A 21,673-nucleotide genomic window follows, 5' to 3' on the forward strand; every position below is an offset into this window, starting at 1 on the left:
AGGGGGTTTAAGTAATTTTACAAATGACTAAAATGATAAAATGTAAAAAAAAAATTGGGCCCAGGCCCGGGCCTTGGAGGAGGGCCCAGTGGAGGGCTCGGGCCCTCCTCCTTAGGCCTAGTCCAGTTTTGGGACCAGGCCTCAGGACCGGTCCTAGGACCGGGTTTTGATGCTGGGCTTTTGGGCCCGGTCCCAAATACCCAGCTCTAATGGGGAGTGATGGGGAGAAAGAATAAAATAATTAATAATAAAATCTGCAGAGTGCATTTGTTTTATTTTAAACTTGCAGGGGCCTTATAGGTGAATTTTAGGGATGTATTTGTTAGTTTTCAAACTTATAACAATTAATGAAATTGTTTAAAGATATGACTACTATATACCGGTCAAACCGATCGGTCCAATCGGTTGGAAAGATCAACCCGTGAACTAGTCCCTTGATCAGGTCAATGAGCGGTCCAGTTTTTAAAACAATGGTTTCATCTGTTCGTTATAAGTTATGTCTATCCAATTGTAAACTGACAAATTGTAAGCTATTACATCAAAATTATAAAATAAAGTNAATGTAAAAAAAAAATTGGGCCCAGGCCCGGGCCTTGGAGGAGGGCCCAGTGGAGGGCTCGGGCCCTCCTCCTTAGGCCTAGTCCAGTTTTGGGACCAGGCCTCAGGACCGGTCCTAGGACCGGGTTTTGATGCTGGGCTTTTGGGCCCGGTCCCAAATACCCAGCTCTAATGGGGAGTGATGGGGAGAAAGAATAAAATAATTAATAATAAAATCTGCAGAGTGCATTTGTTTTATTTTAAACTTGCAGGGGCCTTATAGGTGAATTTTAGGGATGTATTTGTTAGTTTTCAAACTTATAACAATTAATGAAATTGTTTAAAGATATGACTACTATATACCGGTCAAACCGATCGGTCCAATCGGTTGGAAAGATCAACCCGTGAACTAGTCCCTTGATCAGGTCAATGAGCGGTCCAGTTTTTAAAACAATGGTTTCATCTGTTCGTTATAAGTTATGTCTATCCAATTGTAAACTGACAAATTGTAAGCTATTACATCAAAATTATAAAATAAAGTTTATAAGATTAGATTGTGAATCAAATCTTTATATTTTGATAAATGCTCTTTCATGTGACTGTTTTAGGTTTTACCAAATTCTTCCGTGTCTGATTTTATCTTGAACAATAACGCTAGGTAGTAGGTACCCAAGATTACTCAAATGCATGGTTTTAACCGCCATCTTTTTTCTGATTATGTCTCATTTTAAAAGCCATTGATGCACAAGTTATATTTTCTTCAATTAAACTAATAGATTTTAGTGTAGACGTTAACAAGCTTCACAAGTAAATGGAAAAGATGAAAGAGATTTACAGCTTGTTAGATCAACTTGGAATCACTTCAAAATGCCATTTATGAGCTGCAATGATTCACAGTGTAACCAAAAACTCAAGCGAGAACTACACAAGTTGCAATACTCATCATCCCACTTGAAAAAAGAAAAAAAGAATCAAAAAATGTACTTCTGTACTTCTTTCTACATCTTATTATAAACTGTAGGGGTGAAGTAATGCAAGTAAAAGGCTGCTGATCCAAGACTCATTTACGACTGTTTGCTTAGACTTCGAACAACAAATGGAAGAATGCCTCCATGGTCGAAATATGCCAATTCCACCTGCGCAGATTGAAAATTTTTATACAAGTTTAAACACTTGAACGGATTTCAGTTAACCACATACCAAAGAACGAGTATGCTGCTACATACCTCAGTATCAAAGCGAACGATACATGTAAAGGATTTCCCAGTGTCGGTTGTGACAGTGACATCTTGGCCAGGCCTTATCTCACTGACTTTAGTTGGTAGGTCTATTGTGTAGCGCTCGTGACCAGTTAATCCTAGAGTTTCTGCATCCTCGCCTGGCTTGAAACAAAGTGGAATGATCCCCATACCGACAAGATTACTGCGATGAATTCTCTCATAGCTCTTGGCAATTACTGCTTTCACTCCCTGAGAAAGTTGATAAATTTGTTAGAGAAAGGAATAAACAGAAAATTCCACAAAGATATCGATTGCAAGAAATCAGAACTCACCAAAAGCTTGGGACCCTTGGCAGCCCAGTCTCTAGAGCTTCCGCTTCCATACTCTGCTCCAGCTAGGACAATTGTGTCCTGCCCAGAAGACTTGTACCTCTGCAAGTAACATAACATTATTTATCATGTTATAAGATTGTCAATACTAGTGCAAAAAATTAGCATCTAGCACTATTCCAATGTTACTCACCATTGCTACATCAAAAACATGAAGCTTCTCTCCTGTAGGAATGTGAATTGTTTTTGGACCAACTTCTCCATTCAAGAGTTTGTTGATAAGACGAATATTGGCAAAGGTTCCTCTTGTCATCACTTCATCGTTGCCTCTACGACTACCATAAGAATTGAAGTCCTTGCGATCCACCCCACGCTCAAGCAGATACTTTGCAGCAGGGCTGTCTTTGTGGATACTTCCAGCAGGAGATATGTGATCAGTGGTTATGCTGTCACCAAAGTTGAGCAAGCAGTAGGCATCTTTCACTCCATGAGGGCCTGGTGGATCTGTAGTCATGTTCTTGAAATATGGAGGCTCATGAATGTAGGTTGAGTTCGGATCCCAACAGTAAAGAGTGGTAGTGGGAATAGAGAGCTCATTCCACATAGGGTTCCCCTTTGTAATTGCCTCATAAGTGCTCTTGAACATATCAGGCAACACACTAGATTGAACAACCTACAAAAAGACATTCCAAATTGAAGCTAAATAATAAGACGATGTCAAGTTCAGTAACTTTCATATGTTCTCTGGGGCAACATAATACCTCCGCAATTTCTTCATTAGTAGGCCATATATCCTTGAAGTACACATCCTTTCCATCCTTCCCAGTTCCAATTGGCTCCTTCTCAAAGTCTATGTCAACCTGAAAATAATAAATCACAAAATTGAGCACCAGTTTTACATGACATAAATCATAATTTAGTTTGATTGTTTTTGGAGGGATTGAGAGGATTTTAAACCAAAAAAAAAAAAAGCATATCAAATGACTAACATAAAGGTTACAAATAGAGAACAGCTTCAACTTAATATTCCGACCCATATTGAAAAATTAAGCTTCCACATAAAAATACCTGTTTATAAGAAATTTAGGCCACAAAATATATTACTTACAGTGCCGGCAAGAGCATAAGCAACAACTAGAGGCGGTGAAGCAAGATAGTTAGCCCTTGTCAGAGGATGCACACGGCCTTCAAAGTTTCGATTACCAGAAAGCACAGCTGCTGCAACAACGTCTGCCCAAGTCAAGCCAAAATGAATTAGCTTCAAGACACAGAAATGGTAATTCATAAACTGTCAACAAAAATTTCTAATCAAATTGGTCAAAATTCCATGAGCAACCAGATAAGAATTTTATGTTAATATTCAAACAAAACAGTTTCATAAACTTTAGAAAAGTAATGATAGTCGGCACTTCTACCATTTTCTGAAATTGCAGCACTAACTGATTCATCAAGTTCTCCAGAATTTCCAATACATGTTGTGCAACCATAGCCAACAATGTGAAAGCCCTGCTGACTCAAGTATTTTTGCAGACCACTACAGTCACAAAAACATGAACCATAAGTAACTTCTATACAGAAACATACTATAACATTAAATGAATACTAAACATTTATGACATACCTATGGAGCAAATACTTTGTAACAACACCAGAGCCTGGCGCAAGACTTGTTTTCACCCATGGCTTAACCTGATGTATGATAATTTAAAGTACATGTTATAAAACCATATGATCAAAGACTGATTCCCCAATCAAAGAAATCTATTATTCAACTAGATATTTTGTACTAAATCATCTCATCTCAAAGGAACCAAAAATAAAATGAAAAAGTGCATATGTTTAAGAAGAAAAAACTAACCTCCAAACCCAGTTCACAAGCCTTTTTAGCCACAAGACCAGCCCCTAGCATGACACTAGGGTTTGATGTGTTTGTACAGCTGGTTATGGCTGCAATGACAACACTACCATGCTTAAGTTCAGCAGGCTGTCCATGGAATGAAAATTTTGCCACTTTATCCTGCTCTTCCTTAGGTATGGCAAAACCCTGCAGTAAACAAAAGAATTATATTGTGACGAGGGACAAATAATCATAAGCATCTATACTATTATTTAGTCGTGTAGCATGTCTATTGATGATTATTCATATTTCACATCAGTGGATAGTTTAGTGAAAGCTGAAAACATATGAACTGCTAAACTTTCCATCATTAAACAAGGACAAAGAGAAAGCACAGATTTCTGACTTCACAGCAAAGGTTCCCAAGATTTATGAATACTTTGTTTTAAAAACGAAATTTATAGAGATGTCAATTATTAGAATAAAGAAGCATAGAAACTCCAAGCAATAAAAAGTTCTCAGTCCACTAATTTTATTGTTAGCAACTCACCTTGAATCCAACTGGATTGTCAAGACATGCATGCCAATCAGCCTTCATGTCTTTCAAAGCTACTCGGTCATGAGGCCTGCAAATGAAAAGTAAAAAGAATGAACCATGGATTAGAGAAAAAAAGAAGCACCAAGTCAATAAGACTCCGAAGCTGTAAAGATAAAGTATATACCGCTTCGGTCCTGACATAGAGGGTTCAACTTCTGCTAGGTCCAACTGCAGATAAGATGAGTATATTCTTTCTTGTTGAGGCTGTATCATAAAGAAAGACCTTTGAAATCAGACCTGAGAATGCTTATCTTCAAAAATAAAGTAATAGATGCACCAAGAACGGAAAACCTTTTACCTCATTGTAGTCAACAAACATTTTATTCGCACGCAGGTATTCCTCTATCATAGTGACCTAAAGTATAGGAACTATCAGTTAAAACAGTTCAAGTAATTACAATCCAAAACCACAAAAATCTAGCAACAGCTCCAGCCTCCTAGGAAAAAAAAAAAAAAAAGGAAAAGGAATTAACTCACTGTCTCATCGCTTCTTCCAGTTAACCTCAGATACTGCAATGTAACATGGTCTACAGGGAAGAAACCCATGGTTGCTCCATATTCAGGAGACATGTTTGCAATAGTGGCCCTATCAGCCAACGATAGTTCACCCATACCTTCCCCTAGAAACATATACAAATTAAATAGTCATACATACAATTATGATGGATATCTAACTGTTGAATTCAGTCACTTTACTATAATTACCATAAAACTCGACAAACTTCCCAACAACACCATGTTTCCTCAAGATTTGAGTAACTGACAAAACCAAGTCAGTAGCTGTCACACCATTACGCAACTTCCCACTCAACTTGAATCCAACAACACCAGGTAATACCATGCTCATGGGCTGTCAATGTTGTAATTTACAGCATTAGAGACAAAAACAGAGATGCAATTGTACGAACAAAACCAGCGAGTAGCAAGAACGTGTATGTAACCATAGGTTTGAGTCAGTGTGATACAAAACACAGGAATGAGGAAGACTTCTTGTCCTAACTAAAGCCATGATGTCTACTTATGAATGTTTCTAAACTCAACAACGACTACCATAATGAACATTGTTTTTCTTTGACATAATAGGAATAATAACACCAATAAATCAGTTCCAAATCATTTTAAAAAGGAAAATGAAGAAAGGAGTGTCCAGGATGCTCTCTACTATTAGTATCTTAAAACTATCCAGATAAAAGTTGTTTGGAAATTACAAAAAGAAATAAAACAATGAAAGAAGAGCATACTCTACCTGACCAAGCATTGTAGCCTCTGCTTCAATCCCTCCAACTCCCCAACCAGCAACTCCCAACCCATCAATCATTGTTGTGTGGGAATCAGTACCAACCACACTATCAGGGTAAAGAACTCCATCAGTGTTAAAGACAACCCGTCCAAGGTACTCCAAGTTGACCTACAAATTCATTAACATGTAAACTCGATACCAAATCAATCATTATAACCTCCATTGTGTAAATTCAAACAAACGAAAAAATTGGTAACATGCACATTTTATCACCTCGTTCACAAGAAACTAGACAGTGAAACTTAACTATGCAAAGGCTCCCACTCAAAAGGTAAGTGCATATTTCATGAGAGACAGAAAGTCAGCAACTTTCCGAGAATGTCAACCTTTATAATGGTTCATATGATTCCTAATACAGTCTTCTAATGCAATCATCACATACTAAACTTCTTTACCTGGTGGACAATTCCAGAACCGGGAGGAACAACTAGCATATTATGGAAAGCAGATGACCCCCACTTAAGGAAAGCAAATCTCTCTTTGTTCCTCTGAAATTCAAGTTCCATATTTTGCTGTACTGCATTTTCCGATCGTGCTACATCAACCTGAACTGAATGATCAATGACAAGATCAACCGGAACCTGGATACAAATATGTTATGTTAAACTATGTGATATAACCTCTGCTGAAAGGAAATATAGTACACAGGCAGCTCAGATGCAAAGCCGAAATGTGCAAGTATCCAAAAAGGCACCAGAAGTTCTACACTCAATCATAATAACAAACCAATGGGTTGATCTTCTTGGGGTCGCTGCCCAGACTCTTCATGGCATCCCTCATACAAGCAAGGTCAACAACAGCTGGTACTCCAGTAAAATCCTGGTCAAGAAAGCAATCTCTATCAAGAGGAATTCATGCCTCATGACTAAAACTAGAGTGATCATTTAACTTATTTAATGAACCTGTAAGAGAACACGGGCAGGCTTGAAGGGAATTTCAACTTGTTTTGGTGAAGTATTCTCCCAATCAATAATCTTTTCTACATCATCCTTGGTAACTTGGAAGTTGTCACAATTACGTATTGCAGATTCCAAAAGGATCCTTATTGAGTATGGCAGTCTATCTGAAAAATACAAATGAACAAATAACAATTGAAGTAAAACATTAGGGATCAGAGTACGGTAGTTTGAAGGCTGCTCAATGAAAAATATTTCATCTATAATTCAAAGTACCCTCAACAGTAAAGCATGTCCTAACAAGCTTAATACACACACACACATACACATATATATATGCTTAAAAATGTTTTCTTATCCAATAGTATAGGCTGGATGAGTTTACCAATTCTTGGATCATTCAAAGCAGGTAAGCTGTAGAATTTTCCAAACTCTCCACCCCCAGGTTTGGGAAGACTGGTCAGTATTCCCTTGAATGCATGATCAGGAGCTGAATCAATTCAAGAATAAACATGTTACAATTGATAGATCATTCTCCAACTGATAATCGAATTCATATCATACAAAACCAAGGAAATCACAAAGTGCATAACTAAGTAAGATATTCATCCAAAGAAGAAGGTTTAAAATTCCATTGCTGTTCAAAGATCCTCAATAAGTGTACAAAAAAGACGAACAAACCAAGTACATAAAGCTGCAATTTTCTCTCTTTTTTTATTTTTTTTATTTTTTCTCTGGCTCAATTCTGGACACTCCAGTTTAAATAGAACTTTAACTAGAAAAACAAAATGTAAATAAATATTTTAATTCATTTTCCTCCTTACATAAACTGCTTAAAATAATTACTACAGAGAAACTAAAAAAGCACAGGCAAATGGGCAAAGTTTTTATCACTGGTCGTACATCACCAAACTATAATAACTGAAAAATTATAATAAAGCATGAAACTATTCAATTCAGCCAAGAAGAATCAAACCAAACAACCACAACAAATGGTCATTTTGGCTCAGTCAATCACTCAATGATTTGTAAATTGTATTTCCCACCATTTCCTCTTCAACCAAACAGAAAACACTCAAATCATCACTAAAAGTCCCACTCTAAGTTAATCAACATCACTTATAAAATCAACAAACTGCTCAGCTTAACCAACGAACAATTCTAATCCATTTCCACGATGTCCTCATCAACCATAACAATCAACAGAAAACATATTTCACACAACACAAAAAGCCACGATCATCCTTAAAAACTACCTAACAATTTAACTCCATTTCCAGTCAGTTCTCATCCAAAAGCAATCCAATTATCATGAAAACACCATCTACTCCATCACAATCAACTTGAACGCTTTTAATTTCCCGCCATTTTTTTCGCAAACAAGCAGAAAACACTCCAATTACATCAAATACTATTTTTTTTTCCGCTCCAACCACAAACTAAACAAAACTAATACAAAAATACACAAAACTCTTCCTTTCCACCTTTTGTTTTCTTTTCAACCAAACAGAAAGCACTCCCAAACATATCAAAAAACCAACCTTCTTAAGATTCAAGCGCAAAACTCACAAAATTACAAAACAACTCAGTTCAATCTCCGACATTTCTCCCGAACATTAAAAAAAAAAAAAAAAACAAAAAGGGTCATCAGGAAAAGAGACTTTTTTTTCTAACCAAAATAAAACTTAACAGACTCACGCACCCAAAGTCGCGATCCTTCGCTCAAACTGTTCCGGAACCGGACCGGTAATTCTCGCCTGAGCGCGGAGGCTGACCGGGGAGCGCCAGTCGACTCCATGGCTCCACCGCGGCGCCGCGCACCGCAACACTGACGAGAAACTCAAAGACCGATACTTCTGGTTGACAAAAGAAACACACGACTGAGACGAAGCGTAAGCAGACCCCGTCGTTTTAGACAAAGCAGGCGAAAATGAAAACGAAGAAGAGACTCTCGCAAACGACTTCGTCGCGAAACGTGCACGAGAAGCCGAAGAACTCGATATATACATTTTGGTTCGTTCACGTAACCAAAAACAAAATTAAAAATAAATAAATAAAAAATGAATTAAATTGAAAAATGGAAATGAAACTGTAACCCCTAAAAGATAGAATAGAAGCCGAGAGAAAATCTGGTTAAATGGGGACTCAGCTCCTTTGCGAGGAGTGTAAATGAGAGAGCATAGTTACAGAGATGACGGGATTTATATAAGTGGCACAGTGAGAGTGGGGTTTTGTGTGGACCGTTTGATGGATTTTGATCAGGAAATTAACAGTGGAGATTAGATTCGGGTTATATTTGACCTTTTGACTATTCATTCTGGTTCGTGGCTTTTCTAGATAATAAAGAATTATTCCGGTTAATCATATTTTAATTAACATGAATTAATGTTTAATTTAGTGGTTAGGCTTAGGCGCGCGTTCATCACAAGACTCATAAAATAATTAAAGATTTATTATAAAGTTTCATATTTATTTAATATTATGATCGAAATTGTCAGAATTATTCATTTTTATCGTGATCATAGCAAATTAGATGAAGATTGTATCGAATATATCTAAAATTTTTGGTGATTTTCATCAAAATAATTTATAAAAATTTGATTTTTTTTTTTTTTGACGAAAGAGAGTGGCCAGTCAGTACATTCTAGCCAATAAAAAGATTATATTATAATATAGATTTATATGGATGAAAAATAATATAGTCATCGATGATAGTACACCGAATTTATGTATCGAATGACGTAGTAAAATCCTGACCATTGATTAATTTTAATTTAATATTAATCAATGATTAAGATTTTATCACGTTATTTGGTGTAAAAATTCAATACACTACTTCGAACAACAACATTACTATATATAGATTGGATAGGAATAATTAGGAGTGACAGTGACTTATGGTGGGTGCATGCCTGCATGCACACTTAGATGAAAATAGTTTTAATTTTAATTTCGTCCCTTATTTTTGGCCTGAAAACTCTTTGAGTCTAGTAGGATTTCTTAGTAACGTTTTGGTATCTATTATTAATAAAACAATTAGACAAAATTACAAAATACCATTTCATTGTTTAATTAAGAATAAATGACATATTCCCACCTAAGATTTAGCAAAATCTTAAGTTAATACCCTTAATTGCATTTATTCTATATTCTCACCCTTAATCTATCGTCGTTAATGACTGTTAAAAATGGTCAAAAACGGTGATTAAGATCGACAAGTAAAGTTATAAGTTTTACAAAAGAGGTTATAAGGAATCTGAAGGTAGTCTTGGAAGTGATTTTAGAATTCCAAATTGTTCGAAAAAAACCAAAAATTATCGACTTAGATGCTGTTAAGTGTACGTGAGCTGTTTTTGTTAATATAAGCTCATTTTCTATTAAAAAAAACTAACGGTATACTTAAGTATATTAATATATGTCATACTACAGTAAAAAAGAATATATTAAAATAAAAAAAATGATATTATTTTAAAAGTGAGGATTTAGAATAAATTCAATCAAAAATATTCTCTTATCCTTGTTGGGAATATGTCTAATGCTCTTTAATTAATGAAACGACCAAAACGATTTGATAGGGGACAAGATGTTACGGAAACATATGATTAGACCATACTTTAGGGATACAATTGTAATTTTTCCAGTTGAATTGGACAAATCATGTTGGAGATTTGTTCTTCTACAACTAGCCACGTGGATTTGGATGCCGATATCTCGTGCTTTCTAGTATTCTCTTTTCTCTCATGGTGGAGCAATGCACAACTTGTTCTCTATCAATGGAGTGTGCAGCACACGCTCTCATAATAGTATAAAATTCAATAATATAACCACGTCAAATATACTTATATCATTGTATAGAATAATTAGATGGGTAAAAAGAAAAGAGTCCAATACAGTTCAAGACCCTCAAACACTAATAAAGATGATCATTAAAAGAATTCATCCAATCATTCACTTCAAAGTCTAAAGGATTAATTAAAATACACATAAATTAATTTAGACATCCTGTTAAAAAAAAAACTCCCAAAACTTTAAATATTATTGAAATTTATCATACAGTCTCATACCGATCATTATATAAGGTTTTAATCCAAGGGTAATTACAATTCCAGTAATACTATACTTACCGACCCAAATACCGATTTTTACATACCAATCCAACTACCCAAATCTCAAAATTTAACTTATTTTACATGAGTCAGTATGTCAAATCGATAGTTGGATCGGTAAATCTAGCATTACTGTTACAATTCAGACTTTGAGAATTTTTGTAAGATGCAAAGGCCAAAGGACACTTGTTTTTTAGGCTTCAAACAGGGTTAAAGGGCCAATGCCACGGGGACACCCCTTTTTATAGGTCATTAGCAGCCATGAACCCAAACGAGACAGAATGGTCAACCATAATCTTTAAATATTTCACTCCATTGCATAGTTCAGTGAACCAAAGACAGTCATGACACAAGCAGCAGTTGAAGAGTATTTAAATCATGAAAAAATTTATAACTGTAAACTACTACTCTCACAATGTTCATATTCTTCATGCGATACTCAAAATTATACATTGATAACATGAATTCCATGTATGACTTTTGCATACGTGTGTAGCACGAGTCACACACCGAAAATTTTCAGAAGCCTTATTCCAACAATTCTTTACCCCTTTTTGAGGTGAAGATCAAACAACATTTATGTGAAAACGAATGTGTTTTTTCGGGTGCTGCAACAAAAGCCTCGTCGATTAATGACGTGTTTCATCAATAAAGTCGAGTCTGGTTATGATGATTGGATGACAATCAGAATCATCAAGGGTGAGGACCAGAAAAAATAATAGTAATGAAACCTCTTGTAATGTCATGTGAGAGTCATCATGTCGGTGGTTGCCATATCCCTGGTCTGTAGGATGCGCCTGTTCCTGTTGGTTCCGAAGACCTGAAAAGAAGGTTTTTAAAAGAATACAATAAAATCTATACTACCATGCATGAAGGAATTTCCTTGTAAATACTAGAAGTCACTTGAAATATTCAATATGTTCAATGGTTAACTTTATGGAAAGATAAAGATATCGAGAGAAAGAAAGCAATCAGAAGGAAGGCCAAGGAACTAACTCTGGAACGGGTCTTGCTTTTTCTGCTTCTGTTTCTTTAGTCCTGTAAATATAATTCCTAATGTTAGAGCACAAGGAGAACCAAGTCCAATAATATGCATTCCTTGATAAGTGAAATAAAACAGTAACCAATGAGTCAAAACGAAACTGGATATTAGAGGAGCTAAATTTGCATAAGATGTCAAGATCAAAGCATGACATTGGCTCAAGTGACAAGACAACCTTCCATCATTGAACATAGAACCCAAAAGTACTACATCACATTAGTTGTAAATTTGTCTAGTTATGATTATAAAATCTAACTAAATATATGAACTGACACACCTTTCACCATCCTTTGAATCAGAAGCTTCTGTACGCCTTTCACCTTCAAGAACAACGAAATAAAAAATAAGCATTTTCAGTATCAAAGGCAGAAATTATATTCTATAGCAAAAGAACATAAGCAACACACACAGAAGTCGATAATTAGGCAGCATAGCTCAAGGTCCTTAACAGATTATAACTGCACCATAGAAAGATATATGTTTTATAGTATTCTGTAGAAACAAGAGCCGTGAAATGAGAATCCTGTGCTATAATAGTTACTTGTCTTGTCTATTAGACTCAGATGTGAGCCATAATGCAATCAATCTAAAGACCAGTAGGATCATTAACCACCATAAAAGTCATTACAAAGATCCAGTTGAGTAATTTTCAGGATTTCATTTGAGCTTTTGGGTTGATCTTATTAGTCTTTTTGCTTCTGCATAGGGGGTAAGTTCATGGCTGCAGAGCTTCATTTTATTACTGGTGCCACGGTTATTTCAGGAAAAAAATAATTGTTTTTTCTCTTGATATCAATCATACAGCTCAACTTAACTAAGCTTCACACCAAATTATCAAGTTAGCTCAAAAAGCAATCCTTGATTATAGCAGTACAACAAAGGAAGTATATATACCTTCTGATGCAGTTGGAAATTGCTTGATGAAACTTTTCAAGTCTGGACCTCCAATTTTACCTATAACATGGAGTATTATCATCTGAAAAGCATAATAACACAATTAACAAGAAGATTTTCAAAGCAACTGACCAATGCTTGTGCCTCTGGGAATACTGCCTTCTCTGGCTCTCTTTTCCTCTTCTTCTTTCTTGAGAACTATACACAAATAAATAAATAAATGCTTGAATAGTCTACTTACAAAGCAATAAGTTAGTAAGAAGAAGATACGTTCTAGGATCTAATTTACACTTCAATAGGAGCAAATAGTTGAAGACCAATTTTACTGAAAAGCACCATGAGTAAGATAATTCTCATGAAATAATGAGATAACAAACATAGCAGAAGCACTAAAATATAAACACCAAATGATGATACTAACGGACACATACGAGCAACATTAAGCTTAACACGTTCACGCCTTGCTTCCAGATCAGCCATTTCCTGAAGAAATACATGACATTGTCAAAAAACATAAGAAACCATTCTTATAAGATAGCTAAACCTAAAAACACTAGCAATCAATAATTCCACCAAAATATCTCTTTAAAATTAGAGCCTTTGACCAATGAAAAAGCAGGTATTTGACAAAAAAATAAAAAAAGCTAATCAACATGACTAGTCATTGAGAGTTTCTTTCCCCTCCTAGATAAACCACAAATAGAAAAGATAAATGATGAATACAAACGAAACCATTTTTAGTTACCTCTGGTGTTGGAGCTTTTTTACGCTGCCCATTCAGCCAACATATCCATTCAACTATAAATAGTCAAGATTGTAAGCAAACATTATAGTGCAATGTACTTCATAACCAAACCTAAAAAAAACTCTAGTTACACAATCAATAAAATAAAATAAAAAAAAGCTAACCTGGAATTGAGGTTGGATCTTGTTCTCCTTTAAACACCACCCATCTTTTCTCTTTCACTAGCATATCACGGAAACTACAAACATAAGTTAAACTTAACACAACAAAATCATTTTATAGTCTCTTGTCATGATCAAATGAACAACATTGCCGCTACACCTTAAAAATCGTTTCACTTTAACAAATTATCAAATTTTATACCTCTGGTAAGCCAAACAACTATATAAATTTCTTGAATTTCCATGCATTTTTTCAGCAGAAAACAAGAACCCAGTCGCCAAATATAATAAATATCAAGTAGCAATTCATGAATTGTAAAATAAAATAGAAAAAAGTGAGACCCTCTTACTGATTCCATCAAGCTCTTCGGTTCTAGTGAAGTAGCGGTTCCCTGCTTTGTCCATACCCGCCAAACTCCGGCCGCTGAAAAACCCAGCAAGTCTTGAAAAAAGCTTCGACATTTATCTCTTTTACAATATTAAACAATCAAGAGCTGAATAAAATGGAGAGAAATGAATCAAAATTTATGCTTTCACGTTCACTGGTGTTGCCGGGATGTATGTTGTATTGAGAAGCTGGGTTTAATTTGGGTTTGTCTCTCGACCCGAATAAATATCCATTCCACCTCGGTTCCGCCTATCCTTTGAATAGGTTTTCTTTTGAAAAACAGTAATGCTTTCAACTAGATTGAATCCTTAATTAATTAAGCTTATTACATTTTTGTATAAAATTGTTATAAACTCACAATAATATTATAAGAAATGTTGTATTCCGTTAATTTATATTTTAAATTTTATGTATTTTAACACTAATCATTAATAATAATAATAATAATATACTAAGAATAGTATTGTATGGTTCTCCCTATTTTTTTTTTTAATTGAAGTGTTTATGTCAATTTAGGTACATCTCAATTAATTCTCTCAGATTTTGAAACTATCGGTATCCCAATTAATTCTCTCAGATTTTGAAACTATCGGTTAGGTAAAAATTTCAAAAATTATCCTTATTAATAACCTAAAAGTCTTTATCAAACCACTCAATCATTGGTCTAATTAAATATTATATTATAAAAGTCTCACATTATTAGTAAACTTTAATTATAAAATTATATTTTGGGGGTAATTAACTTTAATTATAAATATTATATTTTATAAATTATAAATATGATTTTCTCAAAAATAAATCGAAGTACGCGTAAACTAGATCGGATGCCTTATTAAGAAAATAAAAATTATAAATACGAAAAAATGTTTAAATCAATTTTATTTATTTCTATAATAACCCTTAAACTTTATATATACCTTAACCTTATACTTAATCTAGATTTTTATTTATCGCCTTAGACAATCATAGACTTCTTTCTTCGTCCATTATATATATATACTCGGAATAAAAAAACTGGTGCAAGACAACACTACATCAAGTCTAGACCATTGTTCCACCGTCACCCAAACAGGTCCTTTGATTATAACGAACCGACCAAAAACCGACTTCAACAACAACAGCCGCATCACTTTCCCATCAATTTTCTCGCCAACCAAACAGAGTCCCACCTTGACCACCTTGTTCCAACACTTTTCAAGGTGGTCAGAACGGACCCATTAGGTCATTACAAGTTTACAACTCCTCCTTCAACAGTTTCTTAAAGGTAAGATTTTTGTTTAAATTTCGAACTCAAAATCTTACTGCTCAAAAAACTCTCTAAAACCCTAAATTTCATTTCTTAGGGTTTTGGCAGAGATTCAAAACTTCAGAAAAAGCTAACCTTTACCCAGGAAACTCCATCAGAATCATGTCTTGTTCGAATTTAACCGCTTGGGTATCTTCAAAAACTAACACATTTTCTCTTTCATTCTTAGACCAGAACTCATGCCACAATCTTAGAAATTCGTCATTCCTAAAATACCATTGTCAATCTTCAGTATTTATACCAATACATTGTAGTGTTCGCGACCTTAAAAACCGGATCAATACAGTGAAGAACACTCTGAAGATCACTGAGGCAATGAAACTTATTGCGGCTGCGAGAGTCAGGCGAGCCCAAGAAGCTGTGATTAATAGTAGACCTTTTACCGAAAAGCTTTTAGAATTTCTTTATGCTGTAAATAAAGAGTTACAAGCTGATGATATTGATATTCCTTTGACAAATATTAGGCCTGTTAAGAAAGTTGCTATTGTTGTTATAACTGGAAATAGAGGTCTCTGTGGTGGTTTTAACAATGCTGTAATCAGAAAGGCCGAAACCCGGATGGCTGAATTGAAAGGAAATGGACTTGATTGTGTTGTTATTAGTGTAGGGAAAAAGGGTAATGCTTACTTTAAAAATAGGAGTAATGTATCAGTTGTTAGGAGTATTGAGGGAGGGGGGTTTTATAGTGTAAAAGAAGCACAACTGATTGCTGATAATGTTTTTTCGCTATTTGTTAGTGAAGAGGTTGATAAGGTAGAGTTAGTGTACACTAAGTTTGTGTCGCTGGTGAAATCCGATCCTGTGGTTCATACTTTGTTACCTTTATCAATCAAAGGCGAGGCTTGTGATGTGAATGGGAAGTGTGTTGATGCTGTGGAGGATGAGTTATTTAGGCTGACAACTAAGGAGGGGAAGTTGATTGTTAAGAGAGATAGTGTTAAGGTGAGTGGTGGAAGATTATCGCCGCTTATGCAATTTGAGCAGGATCCGGTTCAGATTCTTGATGCAATGATGCCTCTATATTTGAATAGTCAGATTTTAAGGTCATTGCAGGAATCAGTGGCTAGTGAGGTTGCAGCGAGGATGAGTGCCATGAGTACTGCTACGGATAATGCTGTTGAGTTGAAGAAGAATCTTTCCATTGCTTATAATCGGGAACGTCAGGCTAAAATCACTGGTGAACTATTGGAGATTGTCTCTGGAGCCGAGGCACTTACACAGTCAGAACAGTTTTGACTAATTTTCTTTCCGTTAATTGTATTGTTCTTTGAGAATTTTGCTGTTGTCTCCATAAGCTGGTAAAGGAATCCATCATTTTAGAGGCAGGTGAACTAGAATTTTTTATTGGAATGAAATTACAATTCTGTTCTCGAATTGTCTTGTTCCATCCTATAGTCTTTGCTTTTCAATTATGCTCATCGCCGCATCGTTCATCAATTGTACAATGAATTTGTTGCTGGAATTTAAACTAGTATTTGCACATCCTAGATTTAGGGTTTATGATTTATAGTTCAGTTCAGTTGAGATGATTTTTAGTCACAGTTGCTATTCTAAGAGAAAACTCCAAGTGACTAACTTGAATTCTCTGACCTTCCTATCAGAACCTTCTTGTGAGCTTAAAATTAAAAACCTGGAATTTGTACACCAGGAAAATTATCCGATATAGATATTTATTGAGGATGAGGTTCTTGTCATGGTTAAGACTGCTGAGATATTGCAGGTGGAAGAGAGATTAGTGTTCATGTGGTGACAAAGTGTTAGATCCAATCTATAAGACCTCAATTTACGGTGACTCATAGATTCATACCCCACCATTCTCCTTTCTGGCTAACATTCATTTACAGGTTGAAAATTTGTGATTGATGCATTTACCAAACCTTGTTTCTTGGTCGTAAACTTTAGGCAATACATGGTTAATAAAAACTTCTTCAAGCTGTCATCTTCGGTAGTTCTCTAGCTTTTACACAATCAGCTACCTGCAATTATTTATCTTAAAAGTACTGCCCGGATCATGTTTGCTGCCTGTTTCTTTCTCTTGAATGAAGCAGTCAAAACCTTGTTATAGATCCTCCATTTTTAGGTTAAGTACTTTGTGATAGATTAATGACATTAATAGTCTAAAGAGAGAAGGTTGAAAGAGATCAAAACCTGAAATTATATATGGAAACGGAGACCCCGGATTGTCTGTTTTCTGGGAAGAAAACTTCTTCACGCAGCTTGATAGCTGTCTCATTTCAATCCAAGGGCAAAGCTAAAATGAGTCAATTTTTTGTTTAGAAATTTTAAGCAAAAGACATAACACCATTCTGCAATTTGTTAAGCACAATTTTCGGTAACTAGTGTTCACAAATGCATTAGAACAAATGGACAAGAACAAGGTCTAAATCAGGCTAGAACCATAAGTTGATAAAGACAGTGAACACAAGAGAAAGTATTAAATGTGTTTTTCTCCTGTCATAAATCACCGCACGAGAGGCTTGAACGAAACAGATTCATCTAATCTTACTGATAATCAACTTTTTTACTGATAAAATGAAGATAAGAGACTTATCGTTATTCGTTAAGACTTTAAACAATAAACAGCAAAGTAAAGAAGATAGAAAGGTTTTTCTGTTTCTAAATCTTTTCATGAAACTGAGCTTCATGATTGTCTAACCATGGACGGCTAAGTTACGGCCTTCTTTCTCTTTATGTCAATTCGAGTTTGACAGTACAAAAACCTTTTTCCATGCTTTGTTGACATCTCATAACCGGGATCTTAGCTTTCCTCCAATATTGAAAATTATGTGCATCTAATCTTGTATTCAGCCATAGATCTTTCATCTTAGTTTAATAACTGCATTATAGCACGCGTGGAATTGAATTGGTGACGGTAATTCTTATATGATTCAAGGTCCCTTTCAGGAAGATGAAGAGGGGGTTTCCTCTGAAAAGCAAAGATTTTGCAAGAAATCTAGTGGCTGCTTTGCCTTCTGGAAGATAGAGACAGATGAGTTCACATATCTCACTCATATTCTTATCACACTTTTGTTTTTTTCTCTCTCGTCTTGAAATTCAACTACTTTACTGATTGAATTTATAACCTGTCACCAAGTTGCATTTTGTTTTTGTCAGCCTGTAGTCGGCGATTAGATTTGCTTTCTTTCTATCAATACCTTGACTACTATCCCTGTTGTGTATACCCTTCTTTTTTTTTTTTTTTTTTTTTTATTTAATGACCGATAGTGTTCAGACTAATTTACATATATTTTAATTAATCATTCAAGATCCTGAAATTACAGGTTAGATAAAAACTTCAATGACTACCCCTATTAACATCCAAGAGGGATATTGTATATGCAATTTGATGGCTTTGGTCATTATACAACAGTGTATAAATGTATTTTACAAGTTTTAAGTTTTTGGTTTACAAATTTCACATCACAAGTTTATAAAATTTAGGTTGATGTATTGATACAGCATTGTATTGCAGTAAATTCCGTGATAAGTAACATTTTATATTATCAATATAATCTTTTATATTATCCTTTATTATTAATTACCATGAATTATCAAATTTATATAAGGTTGTGTTTTAGTAATTCTAGCATTTACTCTTTAAGACAACTCATTTTCAGGGCACAAATTAAAACAACCCGTTTTATGTTTAGAACACTTTGATCCACTAAAATCAGAAAGTAACATTCTGCTCCCCTAAAAAACTAACCCTTTGGTCCCGACAAAATCAAAAAGTAACACACTTATCCCCTCAACAAGGACAAAAATAATCACATTTCTAACCATGAAATCGTTATCATTTCCGATGATAAAGTTATTGGCTTCGTTTGGTTGGATTTTGGGAATATTACTTTTAGTATTCCCAAAAAAGTTAAAACAGTAAAATACCAAAAAACTCACAATATTATTCAACTTTATTCAACATTTTTTAAACTCCCTAAATTTGTTAATTCAATTAAATACCCCTAAATATTTTTAATGTTTTTGTTACGGCGACTCCGGCCACCCTCCGGCGGTGGTGGCCGACTGTCCGTATTTGAGGGTGGATTGGGGGTATTTTTGTTAACTTTTAATGTTTTATTATAAGGGGTGTTTTGTAAGAAAACAAACATAGGGGGTATTTTAAATTTGTAAATCTTACATCGTAATACCCGTCCAATTCAACTTTTTTTTAACTTTTTTAAAAAAACTTTTCTCAAAAACACAAAATTGTGAACCAAACGGAGCCATTAATTACCAGAGCTTTTTTACTTCTAAATACAATGAATAATATACCACATATAATATTTCTCATACAAACTTATATTATTTTTTATATAAAATTTAGATTCGGCACGTGTTAATTTATCTATTAATATATGTAATATTACTCGATATTTGTGTCGGTCATACAGTAAATGGGCCCACAATACATGTTTTGGGCCGCCTCTTTTTTTTTTTTTTTTTTTTAATTCAATGCATGCAAAAACAAAAGATGGAATCTAAGGTGCGAGTAATATGAATCTAGGCAATCTTTATCTTTGACAAAATTAGCCATCCTAATTCAAGATTCCATTTTCTTGATGATAAAGCAATCAATTTTATGTGGTCGAAATAGTGAAAGCACAAAATTATGATTAACTAATTAATTAATTATATTTTTTAATTAAAAGGGTTGATGTAATCATTAAAAATTCAATTAATTATGATCTTTATTAATATAATATTAAGTGGGAAAAAGAAGATTTGAAATCAGAATTACTTAATTTTCGAACCTTCTCGACTATAAGATCCAAATTGGATCTTAATTAAACAAGGGTCATAAACAAAAATTATTTATTTGTTTATCATAAAAACATGATTTGTTTATTGTTGACAAATGAAATTGTTATGCTTGAAAAAGTAGGACTAACGCAGAGTCCTGTCAGCGTAAGCGGTCAAAGCTTAGGTAAGTTCAGGTGCCGTTCAAGTACAGTCACGTCGCATGCTGACGCAAGAGACATGTTCCTACCAGTGCAGTAGATGCGCGTCAGGCTGGTGAAAGGCTGGAGGTGATCCATGTGTCCAATCCCTACGAGAATCGAGTAAATCACTCGGGTAAGTGAATAACGGGGTGTAAGGAAGGATTTGTACAGAAATCTGACCCACTTCCTGATTTAGTAATCATTACCTCAATTTATTCCACTATAAATAAAGGGTTCCTCTCCTGTTTGTAGGATTAGCTAATTTCTCTCTGTAATAACATATATTATCTCTCCTGTAATCACTTGTAAATCAGCTCGTTGAACACAACCTGATATCAGTATATTAATACAATATCAGTGGACGTAGGAGTCGCTTGTTTAAGCATCCGAACAACTTTAAACATCGTTCTCCATCATTTATCCATTCTCATACCCCTATTCACGTGTGTTCTTTAGGTCAGCTCAACATTTCACACGTACGTTTAGTTGGTGTCAAAATCACGCATCAACATAAATAATGTTCATAAGGGTAGCTCAGATGGTTAGGCTGATTTAAGAATAGTGTAGATAGACGCATGGTCTTAGGTTCAATTCTCTATCTAAACATCTACAATTTAGGTAAGAGATCGTAACGATGGGTTGCTAGTCGAGGTGCACGTTAGCTAGAATTACAATTTTTTATATCATCTCAAAGTGAAAAGTTTTAGTCTTTTAGAAATCCAACTAAATATAAAGTTTTCCTTACTCAACTGTTGAATCATGATCAAATTGTTGAAAAAATGGTAACACTACTATCTTTGAACCATAGTCGAACCGTTTAAATAATAGCAAACACTAGTGTAGTTAAGTTTTGAACCATATTCAGATTATTCAAAAGGGGGCAACTTTTTTTATTTTATTTTTTTATAATCGAGGTGTTCGGGTCAGCTTATGCATATTTTAACTAATCATCGGGGTCCATTAAATATTCTACAAATTTGTTCCAAAATAAGTAATAAAATATGATAAATGATCTCAAGATTCTAACCTAAAAAATTAATAAAAAAAATAAACTTTTTTAACCGCTAACCACCCTCTTAGGGTTAAGAGAGGAACAGTACCCATGTCTTCTATACTTAAGTTGCATGGATGGGATGACAGAACAGAAGGGATAATATTCTTTGTAATCTTGGGAGAATCAATCAGTTTAAGAGAGAATGACAATACCCCAATAATATTATAATAGGCACTCAAACAGATGGATATCAATACTATCCACAAATCACTCGGAGCAGAAGAAGAGACAGGAGTGACAGGACATAAGACAAGACAAATCTAAAATATTAATTAATGTCAAAAATGCTTGTGTCATACTATATACATTTGGTGTTTGGT

At 34.6% G+C, this 21,673-nt stretch overlaps 3 protein-coding genes across 4 annotated transcripts; 1 reads left to right on the forward strand and 2 right to left on the reverse strand.

Annotated features, from left to right (window-relative positions):
* Positions 1 to 1,364: 1,364 nt before the first annotated feature.
* On the reverse strand, positions 1,365 to 8,875 carry LOC116137237 (aconitate hydratase, cytoplasmic-like). 2 transcript variants are annotated; one of them, XM_031422917.1, is made up of 20 exons: positions 8,420 to 8,875; positions 7,103 to 7,207; positions 6,724 to 6,884; positions 6,548 to 6,640; positions 6,217 to 6,402; positions 5,768 to 5,929; positions 5,227 to 5,371; positions 4,999 to 5,141; positions 4,820 to 4,876; positions 4,646 to 4,725; positions 4,474 to 4,549; positions 3,945 to 4,130; positions 3,708 to 3,775; positions 3,502 to 3,620; positions 3,195 to 3,316; positions 2,848 to 2,946; positions 2,280 to 2,759; positions 2,090 to 2,188; positions 1,764 to 2,006; positions 1,365 to 1,673 (listed from the first exon to the last, which is right to left on the reverse strand). In XM_031422917.1, exons 1-20 carry the CDS (start codon positions 8,724 to 8,726, stop codon positions 1,602 to 1,604), a joined length of 3,003 nt encoding a protein of 1,000 aa, XP_031278777.1. In that variant the 5' UTR covers positions 8,727 to 8,875; the 3' UTR covers positions 1,365 to 1,601. The 2 variants fall into 2 exon arrangements, with proteins under 2 accessions (XP_031278777.1, XP_031278778.1); XM_031422918.1 differs by lacking the exon at positions 4,820 to 4,876.
* Positions 8,876 to 11,245: 2,370 nt separating this feature from the next.
* LOC116137225 lies at positions 11,246 to 14,319 on the reverse strand. Its single transcript, XM_031422892.1, has 9 exons — positions 14,016 to 14,319; positions 13,669 to 13,725; positions 13,505 to 13,557; positions 13,191 to 13,242; positions 12,892 to 12,957; positions 12,760 to 12,819; positions 12,143 to 12,236; positions 11,820 to 11,861; positions 11,246 to 11,643 (listed from the first exon to the last, which is right to left on the reverse strand). The coding sequence occupies exons 1-9, from the start codon at positions 14,125 to 14,127 to the stop codon at positions 11,580 to 11,582; spliced, it is 600 nt and encodes a 199-aa protein (XP_031278752.1). The 5' UTR covers positions 14,128 to 14,319; the 3' UTR covers positions 11,246 to 11,579.
* Positions 14,320 to 15,098: 779 nt separating this feature from the next.
* Positions 15,099 to 16,688, forward strand: LOC116137251 (ATP synthase gamma chain, chloroplastic-like). Its single transcript, XM_031422934.1, has one exon. It carries the CDS (start codon positions 15,462 to 15,464, stop codon positions 16,593 to 16,595), a length of 1,134 nt encoding a protein of 377 aa, XP_031278794.1. The 5' UTR covers positions 15,099 to 15,461; the 3' UTR covers positions 16,596 to 16,688.
* The last annotated feature ends 4,985 nt before the right edge of the window (positions 16,689 to 21,673 follow it).

The sequence above is a fragment of the Pistacia vera genome, unplaced genomic scaffold (assembly GCF_008641045.1).
Source record: "Pistacia vera cultivar Batoury unplaced genomic scaffold, PisVer_v2 Contig321, whole genome shotgun sequence".
NCBI classification, from domain to species: Eukaryota; Viridiplantae; Streptophyta; class Magnoliopsida; order Sapindales; family Anacardiaceae; genus Pistacia; species Pistacia vera.